Raw genomic sequence first — 10831 nt, 5'->3', positions numbered from 1 at the left:
CATTTTAAAGGACTGTGTCATATCCTCCTTCTTCTCCCCATCCGGTGAGAGAACAACAGGGGACATTCGTTCAGCGCTCTGATTGGCCAGCTGGATGTAACAATGGTGCTGATTGGCTGAAATGTTGCCGCTTCTGCGCTTCTATTTTGAACATAAATACGAGCAGCTTCAGCCTCTGCTTTAGAAATCCGGGGCTGTCAGAGAGGGAGTACATTGTGCTGCGACTCTCTAACACAAACAATAACTATGTGGCTTTAGTAGTTTAGCAAGACCGAATCAAAGTTTTTCTCCTCACGGAACCCCCGAATCACTTCCAACCGGTGTTTCGGGTCGTAAATTTGGAAATGTTATCTTAAATTGCTGCTAGCTTGCTGGTTAGCTTCCGGATTAGCTCGAAGTTTTGGACCGTCTTGCTGGTTGGCATTCTCCGACCCAAAATTCAAACTAAATCGACCACATAGCAACATCGTCCGCAGGATTTATCCGGATTGGACAACAGCATAAACATGGAGTCCGTTTTTAGCAACACTGGCTCCGTTAACAACGTTTTGAAGCGCAGGCCCGATGGGATCCCCGAGCTTTCCTCGCTCACTCTGCCCGAGCTGAGCACAAAGACCTCGCATTCCAGGAACCTGTTCTCCCCTGAACCCTCGGCTGTGCTGTCTCCTGTCACCAACTTGGCTCTGGACCTGAACAACTTGGCAGTACTCGGAAGGTACTTTTATTCAACTTTGTGTTATTTCTTGTACCTACTGCAGCTATTATATTTACAGGCAATGAACAAACCCCATTGACGTATTCCTGTTCTTATGTGGCATGTAGTAGCATATGGATTAGTGGCTTCATTATTTTATTGTTTTCCCTCTTTTTTTTCACCCCCACACAGCCAGTGTGATACTCCGAAAAGGAGAAAGCGTGCACCCCTGGAGAAGGTTCCCTCCTTTGGTTCTGACGTCTCATCTGATGCTGGTGAGCCCTCCTTAAAGCTATTGTCTATGCTAATTGATGCTATCAGAATGAATGCCAGAGGGCCTAATATCCATGTATCCATCCGATTCCTTAGACATGCCTTTAACTTTAGATGTGGTCATAAAATACATGCTTTTATTTTTATTTATTTTTAGTGCTGCTGCTTTTAAATAATAGTTTAATAACAGATCATTTTAATAAGCAAAAATGACAGTAGCTACTTTGTTCCCAGCTGCTGAATTGTGTGAATTTAGGTTAGGTTAGTTACTTTATTAATCCCCGAGGGGAAATTTCTTCCTTTTTTTATTTTATTTTATTACTTTTCTTTGTCTTATGTGATGGTTGACTAAATATATTTGGATTTTGAAGTTTTAGTTGTACAAATCAAACACTTTGCAGACCTAACCTTGGGGTTCAGGGAATTGTAAAAGGAATTTTTCACTATTTTCTGGCATGTTAAAAATGGAAAACAATTATTTGCTGCTCTATATTCACACACACCACTCTTTTTTTTTTAAATTTTTTTTTAACTTATCTACAGTGTAAAATCAAACACAAATGTACAAAGACAAATGTAAAAACACTTCAAATACACTGGTAATCATTCAGCTGGTGTTTGGTGCCAGTTTACGTCTGTGTTGCACCAACCTGATGCTCTGTATAGATTTGTGACTCAAATCCCTTCTTTCAGGCCTCTGCATGGATTCCCCCAGCCCCATGGATGCTGTCGAAGTGGACGATGCGTAAGTTGCACTGTCCTCCTCTTGTCTATTGTAATCAATCAACTCGTGAGAGAGCGGTGCCCCCTCTGCTTTACCCCTCGGCCTCCACACACCACCACCCTGCACTTGGGTTCAGCTGAGCCAAGCACTGTTTCTCATCTGCAGGATTATTGTTTCTACCCTTGCCTTTAAGATGCTAGCTTCACTCTTTTTTTTTTTTCTTCTTTTTTTTAAACTAAGGAGATTAGCAGTTAAGGCATGTGAGCTTAACTTTCTTTGTGAAGGAAAAAAATGGTAGTCTGGGATATTGGAGTCATCTTGACTCTTGTATTGGTCATTTTAGAGTGGGAAATGATCCACAACATTTAGGACACGGTGGATAAGAATGAAAAAAAAAAAATCTTTTGCATGAATTTCTGTCCACACAAGAACAATTCTGTTGGAAACCTGAATGCTGGTCTTGATGAAACTTGCTGCAGCAGTTGTGCTCAGCATTGTTATCAGGACCAGTTTGACAGCATATCCTCAGCTGCCTAATCTTGGGTGGCCTCTTTTCTTAATTCTCAGTTGGGTGAGTCTCTGCAGACATCTGCCGCCATCTGATGATGAGTTCCTTTACAGCAGCATTTGGTGCTCGGGACCTCATTCACCTCCTCTTGCAGCTGTTTGGTTGCTAGGAGTCTTTCCAGGTTGTTGTTTTTTGGAGGGGGCGGGGGGGGGGGTGTCCTGTCCTGCTCTCGGGTTTAATGATAGCCCACCCCCTCTGGGGTTTTGGCACACTCTTCCTATGCAGTGTTATTTCAATAGGCTGGACTTTACTCTGCCTCAGGGCAGTTGAAATGAGGGCACCCTCAGAGAACAACCTCCCTCCCTTCTCGTGGTCTGCATTGAATGGGACACGCTCCCCCCCCCCCAACAAACAAAGAGCCCTTGCAGAAAGGGGGCTTGGCAGCGTTGGCTCCAGCAGGCATATGGTAGATTAGCTGATCTCTGCATCCCTTCTCCTGCCCCCCCCCCCCCACCCCCCCTCCGAGCTCCACTCCGAGCTCTGGACTCCACTTGTTTAGCATACAGGTGGGCATTACTCCAATGCAAAGACCACCTCTCGCCTCTGCGCATTCACCCGACTTCCTCAAGTCCAACCGTTCCTCCTGGTTTCTCAATAGAGCTGCAGAGTCTTTGTGTTTGTAGTTTATGAGTGTGCAGTGGTTTCGGCTGCCAGTCGAGGGCTTCCAACTTCTTTTCTTAGCATATTTTATGTTACTTTTTTTTTTTAAATGCACAACACCGCCTTGAAATGAATTGTAATTCTTACAATGTTTTTGTCTGTTTTCTGTTACAGATTTGAAAAAGCCATTCAACAATCAAGCAGAGTTAACGAGTAAGTTGCTGTAAAGTCAATAACATGAAGTCATTACCTGTTGTTTGATCTCTCATTTGAACAGTATTGCTGTCTTGGGAGTCGTTTATTCTTGAAACGATCTGCCTGTTAATTTGATTTGTACTGACTGCAGTTTTGACCTCTTCTCTGATTATAGGAGGATGCCAATTCGAAGAATCAACTCTTTGCCAGTAAGTAGCTTTGTACTGTTTATGTTCACGGCCCTGCATGCTTCATAGTAATTGGTTTGATTTGTGGCAGATGTTCAGTGCGAACAGATGCTGCAAGAAGTCAAGTATCCATTCCACTCCAATTTTATCTCAAAAGTTTCCTCCAGAGCAGTTGGAAATTACAAGATCATACAACACACATTGGAACGGGGGACTGTGCAAGAAGCCTCATGATAAAGTTTCCAAAAAAAACAAAAACCGGGGGGGGGGGGGGAACCTCCAGGGCAGATTTTTATATCTAATGAGTTCAAAACATCCTCCAGTGTGAATCCACCCCTCATAGCAGCTTGTTAACCACCACTGAGCCCATGCTAACTAGTTCTTCTCTTGCCCTCCTCCCTTCAGCTCCAGCTCCTAGGTTTCAGTCCATCTCTGAAAGGACAGGAAGCAGTCTCGCACCGCTACGGAATATTCGGCCAAGCGCCTTCCCAAATAACCGGCTGCTCCACGTCTCAACACGAAAACAAGGAGAACATGCCAGAGGTCAGTGGGGCAGACGACAACAACAACAACAACAACAAAGTGTTTAGGAAGTGCATTCTTAAATGGATCGTTGTTAGACAGCTTATGTTACCATGGCACTGCATCATTTGGGTTTAAATTTTGTTTAATTAGAATAATAGTACTGTCAGTATTAGGACTTTAAATGTAGACTAGTTCAGAAAAAAACAGGTAAAAAAAAAAAAAAGAAAAATCAAATTTCTCGCATAATTTTATGTTTGATGAAAATCTGCAGAAACATTGTAGCTCAGCAACAGATGAGTAGAGTTAAAGTTTGGAAGGTGCTCTCAAAAAATGCAGTCTTGATTTACTTTTTGAAATCTTTTTTTTTAATTTTAATTTTTTATTTTTAGGAGGGCTTTGAATTCAAGAAACCAAACAAGCCGGCGTCTCGGTGTCGCATACACTCCTTCCACAGCGGACAGAAGAAGGACGCCTTCGCCCGCCGGCCCAGCTCCGCTCCAGCACTTATGGTACGGGGACATGTCCGTGTTCGCTCACAAAATCCTGGCCCGGTTCTGCAAAGATGCTGACCCAGTGATTACCAGTGTATTTGAATGCTTGTCCCCGTTTTGTACAGATCTCTTCGCCCTCTGCCATCCAGCAGCTCGACTTTTACGACTCCAGCCCCGAGTTTCTGAGACGGTCCTCCGTCACCTCGTCTCTGCACGACAAAGAGGACGACGGCTTTTTAGAAGTGCTCGACGACAACATGGAGGTGAAGCCCTGTCGTGGCAGAGACGATCGAGCATCAAGCACATTTTACTGAAGATTGTCAAGCATCAAAAATGGGTCACAATTGTCTCCCAACAGCAGCTGAAATCATTCCCCTATCTTTAGAAGTTCTTTTGTCCCTCGTCTTTATTTCCTACTGATTGTTAGAAAGTAATCCTCCACTGTTATTGAATATTTGTCTGACCACAACCTCTTTTCTTGTACAGAACGACTCCAGTATGCCGATGGGGATGGCCAGCCTGCTCACTGCTCCGCTGGTGTCCAGCACGACAAGAGAAGACTCGGTAAGTTTGCTCACTGGGGAATCAGAGCAGTGAGACTTTAGCAGCAATAACAATCTGCCAGATCAGCAGTAAAGTATCCGGCTTATTCCGATATTCGTGCTAAAATCTAATGCAAATTCTCTTCTCTCTCGTCAGCCGGTGATCCGGTGCCGACCTCGTAGTCTGTTCCGCTCGTCCTCCATGACCAGCCCGGTGACCCGCCCCTCCGCGAAGCGTCCCGACTGCCCCGGAGACGAAAACACGCCGGCTAGGGTAAAGAGACGACGTAGCCTGGCGGGAACTCAGGTCACCACCCTGGAACAAAACCCAGAGTCCCCGAGAATGGTGAGTCCCCGCTGCCCGGAATGACGGCTATTATATTTGTCGTCACTTGACGTGATTAGTTTAATGAACGGCAGCATTGTTGGCATCCTCTGTTTTGATTTAGACCAAATAAAGCTGGTGCATTTTTCTTACTGTGTGCAGATGTGAGGTAATCTTGTCAGAACTGATTAGCTCCAAGTCACAAGCTAAAAACGATCTTGTTTTCGTCAGTAGTCCGTTAAGATCTTTCTTAAACCAGTCACTTCTTGGAGGGCATTTTTGGTGTGATGCTGGATATCATTTGATCGCCTTTTAAAATGCAGAACGTGATTTAAGCAGAAGATAAAAACCAGCCTGGAAGTAACTGGAAGTGAAACCAGCCTAGAAGTAACTGGAAGTGAAGAAATGTCCTCTGAAACACCCGCCGAGGCTCACTGGCTTTTGTCCCCGGCTTTACAGGCCGTCTTAAATCACCTCATTTTCTCCTCGACCGCCTCCTTAAATCTGCTTCGTCTCCCTTCAGAGCTGCTTGCTGCTCCAGAGGTCCAAATCCTTCTGTCAGACCGAAATCGAGAAGCTGCTGGACAGTGAGGACACTTCTACCGAGCTAATAGGAGATTTCACCAAGGTGAGAAAAGACTCTTCAACTGTTTTTTTTTTTTTTTTATTATTTTTTTTTTCTCTCTCCACTTGTAGCTTAAATGAAACAAATTCTCCAATCCAATGTCCTTTTTTTTTTTTTTTTTGTCTTTTAGCCTTTCGTTCTGCCCACAGTGGAGGGAAAACACCAAGACCTCAAGTACATTACCTCAGAAATGGTGAGCCCACACTCTTCGTTGGCTGCGTCTCCTCATGATTTGTCAAAATTCTCAGCCAGTACAACGTTTCTTTTATTGTTTCCCGTCACATTTTCACAATAAAACCCGTTCTTCGTGCTCTTCAGATGGTGGCAGCTCTGACCGGGAAGTTTGATAATCTAGTCGAGCGAGTCATCGTCATTGACTGCCGCTACCCGTATGAGTTTGAAGGAGGGCACATCAAGGTGAGGCAGCTATTTACAATGTAAAAAAAGCACACAAAAAAAACCAACCTCAAATATTCAATATTCAGTTTCGTGTCGAAGTATCATTTGGCAGTGTGCAGAAGTCTCCGAAAAGTACTGAAGTTTGATTGAAGTTCACCAGTAGTAAACTTTTGGGATCTTTTGTTGTGTCAGGGAGCTCTGAACCTGCACCAGGAAGAGCAGGTGGAGGGTTTCCTCTTCAGCACCCCCATCATCCCGTTCTGCCCGGACAAGCGAGTCGTCATCATCTTCCACTGCGAGTTCTCGTCGGAGCGCGGCCCCCGGATGTGCCGCTTCGTCAGGGAGCGAGACCGCGCCGTGAACGAGTACCCCAATCTCCACTACCCCGAGCTGTACATCCTGAAGGGCGGCTACAAAGACTTCTTCCCTCTGTTTCAGGTGGGATTTTACTTTAGATCTCACTTGTAATGCTGCTTTGTGTACCGGCTGAGGTTTGAAGAAAGCGTTGTCGTTCACAAATTATTCCTGCCACGAAGTCCAGTCAGTAGCTGTTGGTTGTTTTGTTTTGTTGTTGTTGTTTCTTTTTAACTTTTGATTCGTTTCAGCAGATTATACAGTCAAATTCAAAATTTGTCCAACTTTGTTTCTATATTTACAGCTGTGTGTATATGTTTTATGGACAGTTAAACAAAATAGAATTAAAGTAAAGCAGAAAACAAATCTTCTCTCCAGCTTGAATATTAGTACTTGGAATAAATGACATTTAGAAAAGGATAAAAAAAAGAAATACAAATTCAAAATGTAAAAACCAAAAGGGGAAAGTAAAGATCAGGGAGTTTTCATTGTCACCGAATTCAATTTATCTGGATTTACATTTATTAGCCTTCAAACAGGGAAGATTTGTGAAGAGAAGGACCATCTGAGTCACTGAAAGAGCTACCAATTAAGACAAAGTTCCCATTTTTGCAGCCATAATGTGGAAAAGCTACTTCTAAAGATTGTTATTTAAAAGCACTCACCGGTCGCTGAAATACTGCGACACATTGTTTAAATCTAACAGTAGTTTGTGATGGTAACTTTGCAGCATTGAGCTCACAAGCTATTGACCGACCGTCCCTCTGTCCTGCTTAGTTACAGATTCTGTTTGCACGGAGTTTGATTGACAGATGAGGCTTTATGTATTTAGATTTTCGGACAAAAGTTTATCGTCAATACAACATCTTAGTCAAACATTACACGGAGTACAATTGGTAGAATAAACTTAGTTTAAGGTCCACTTACTAACTTTTTGAACCTTCAACTCCAGAAAAACCACCGTGTTGACTTCGAGTCGAGATGTTTGTCGCGAGGTTATTGACACTCGTTGAGCTGTTGTACCGCAGAGTAATGGACTAAATGTAAGTGCTGATGTCTGTTCAGTGCTCTAAACTGGTCTCCTCATCCTGCCGCGCAGGTACAATGTGACCCTCAGTCCTACCGGCCGATGCACCACGAGGACTTCAAGGAAGACCTGAGGAAGTTTCGCCTCAGGAGTCGCACCTGGGCCGGGGAGCGCAGCAAGAGAGAGATGTACAGCCGGCTGAAGCTGTGAGCGCCTCCTCTTCCTCCCTAACTGCCTCTAAAAAAAAAAAAAACACCACACTGCCTCTCCACCAACAGACTCAGTATGACCTCCTCCCGGAGCCTGCGACCTCGCCTCACCACCCAGGAAATACCTTTTGCGACTGCGCCAACAAAAAAAAACAAAAAAAACCCGGGATTTTGTGACATCCCAGATAGATTTTCTATAGCAAAGTTAGTTATTTATGCAAATTGAAAGAGGGAAAGACGTGAAATGATGAACCGTCGGCTTGAAGTAGTCGCGGAGGTGCATTGAACAGATTCTAAGGTGATTTGTCTTTTTTAAAACCACTTGGACCTACTGCCTGTTTGACCTTTTTTTTTTTTTTTCTTTAAATAAATGTTCTGGCATTAGCAGCACAAATCACTGCCAGATTGCAATAATATGACTGAACCACACTGCCAAGTCTGAAGTTTGTCTTTCAGTCTCCTCACTGGATGTTTGGTTTTTGTTTTGAATTTCTCCCACCGTTTTTGAGCACTTAATTTAAATACCTTGAAATGGTGAGGTGCTTTTCTTTTTTAGATACTGCTTTTGATATCTTTTTTTTTTTTATTAATTTTTTTTTAGTTGTTTTGATGTCTGTTTGGACATTGATTTGTTGAATGAATGCCTTTCTCTAGGCATCCCCAAAAGGGAAAAATTGGATATTGAAATGACAACTTATAAAAGATGAATGCTCCCCCCCCCATCCCTCCTTCCTGATCAGTTGCAGTACTGTCTTCTTTTTTTTTTTGTCTCAGTCAGAACAAACCAAAGCAAACAAAAGCTACCTGTTAACTTCGCAGTGAGATTTTTCTGATGCTGCAGGTCAGCAGGTGTGAGAAGATTTTTTTTTAATTTTTTTGTTTTGATCCAAGACAAACACCTTTTTGTTTCACTTTGACTACATAAAAATGTCTTAACCCTCTGCAGAGCTAATGATGCTGGTTTATAATGAGAAGGGTGCTTTCAGTATTTTGGTACAGGCTCGTGGATGAGCTGCTGAAATAAAGATCCAATGTGCATTCAAATGGGATGAACGGTAGCCTCTTCTTTTTCTGTGAAAGTATTCTTGACTGGGCATCAAGTTAAATGTCATAACTTTGCAAAATTATAATTCCTTAATGTAGTTTCTGGTCAAAGAAAAGTGAGCAGGCTTTATAGTTTTTTCCTTTTTTTTTTTTTTTTTACCCAAAATGCTGAGGTTTGATATCCACTAACTACTTGCTGGATTATTTTGATTTTTCCTTCCTGCCAGGAGCAAAAAGTAGATTCATTTAAGGTGTTATTTTGACATGCAGAGTAAACCCAGGGCTGTGTTAGTGCGCCAGTGCGCTGCAGTTTCTTCCTGCTATTTTCAGTGTCTGTATAAAAATCACAAAAAAAAAAATAAAAAGCTCCATAGCATGAAGACTTTAATGCAACTCTCGGCCTTCTCTGCATGTGTACATTAACATTCTGTAGCATCCAACACCTCTTAGTGTCATCAATTTAATGCTCATTTGAGTAGTTTTGTTGGCCTCGAAGCATATATTTTTAATTAGAGCTAAAACAATTAGTTGTTTTTTGTTCGTTTTAATATTATTTTCAATAAAACAATTATTATTATTATTTTTTTTTATTTTTTAAGAGCACAAACACCAAAAATGTAGATAGTTTGTGTCTCGTCTCCTGTTGGTTGACCAAATCGACCAGTTTGGACCTTTTTTAAAAAAAAATTTTTTTAATTTTTTTAAATAAGAACTTTTGTCACCATGAAGCGGCTCTTCCTCTAGTTTCTGACCTTAACAATACATACAGAATATAATCTTACATGTCTAGAGTTCAAATGCTCTCAGACTTTACAAAAAGTTGTTCAGATAAATGAGTAAACTTGCTGCAGGATTCAGTCAAAGCAAACTTCTAAGAGTTGGTTTTCTGTTCAACGTGGTGGCGAAGCAGGTTTTATTTTTTTTATTTTTTTTTTGCAGCACACGGAGCAGTTCCTAGTTCTTTCAAATGTTCCCTCTCTGGCTGACCTTGGGAGTGGCCTCTCTGCTGCAGCACATGCCTTTACGCACACGCACACATTCCTCTGTATGGAGGCAGCCTGACGTGTCCTGACATGAGCGTAACAGTCCTGTCGCAGGAGGAGAAACCAAATCGCAGCTTCCACGTGCTGCAAACACGTGACCGGTCTGACGGAGGGGAGGTCATAAAAGGACAAACTCCCTCCCTGCTGGCGCTGCACCAAAGTTTGAAATCGGACAGAAGCCATGTGGCTGTGGGAAAGAGAGAGAAAGCCCCTGTTTGCATTCCACAGACTAATGCACAGCCAACAGTTTCCTGCTGAAACTAGTGTGTTTTTGTTGTTTTGTGCGACAAAAGTAAGAGTCGGCAGGATACTGAGGATCAAACACGCGCAGTACTGCCACGGGAAAGCAACACGGCTGAGTGAGAGACAAACTTAAAATTCTGCGTTTTGTTGCAGTGAGCTTTACACGATCTCATCAATAGGTCTACACCAGTGGTGTCAAACTCACTTTAGTTAAGGGGGCCACATACTGCCCACTTTCATCTCAAGTGGGCCAGACCAGTAAAATCATAGCATAATAACGCATACATAATGACAATATTTCTCTATGTTTAAATCATTGGTGAAGGTTTTTGGATGATAAACCCTATTTTAAAGGTCTTTCTACAATAAACTAGAAACATAAAGAGCAAAAACTCAGACATCAGCCCACTGTTTAACTGCCTGGGCTCTCCTCTGCAGATTTAACGGGTCACAAAGCGAGCAGCAGCTTCTCCCTCCGGAGCAGACGTCGCATTTACGCTGTTTCTGAAGCAATTACTGGATTGATTAAAAAAAAAAAAAAAATCACAAAACGTTTGTACTCATAAACCTCCATATTCTCATAGAAATGCAATGCATGTCTTTCTGTAATTTTCACACTTGGCAAAGTCAGCCGGCGGGCCGAGCTGGACCCCCTGGCGGGCCGGATCTGGCCCGCGGGCCGTATGTTTGACACCCCTGATCTACACTATTCACAATCAGGCTGCCACCTTTGTGCGAGCAAGACGATTACCCGGCCTGAGG

At 42.8% G+C, this 10831-nt stretch overlaps 1 protein-coding gene across 1 annotated transcript; it reads left to right on the top strand.

Annotated features, from left to right (window-relative positions):
• Positions 1-202: 202 nt before the first annotated feature.
• On the top strand, positions 203-8786 carry cdc25b (cell division cycle 25B). Its single transcript, XM_069711723.1, has 15 exons — positions 203-715; positions 887-969; positions 1661-1712; positions 3034-3072; positions 3230-3263; positions 3648-3785; positions 4157-4276; positions 4384-4521; positions 4745-4822; positions 4958-5146; positions 5649-5753; positions 5881-5943; positions 6069-6167; positions 6342-6587; positions 7603-8786. The coding sequence occupies exons 1-15, from the start codon at positions 507-509 to the stop codon at positions 7738-7740; spliced, it is 1731 nt and encodes a 576-aa protein (XP_069567824.1). The 5' UTR covers positions 203-506; the 3' UTR covers positions 7741-8786.
• Positions 8787-10831: the final 2045 nt, after the last annotated feature.

Source organism: Brachyistius frenatus, unplaced genomic scaffold (assembly GCF_029030835.1).
Source record: "Brachyistius frenatus isolate BFR_SWC_R1_liver_20210118 unplaced genomic scaffold, ASM2903083v1 Contig_102, whole genome shotgun sequence".
Lineage (NCBI taxonomy): Eukaryota > Metazoa > Chordata > Actinopteri > Embiotocidae > Brachyistius > Brachyistius frenatus.
The sequence above is the reverse complement of the archived record's forward strand: the minus strand, read 5'-3'. Positions and strand labels throughout refer to the sequence as shown.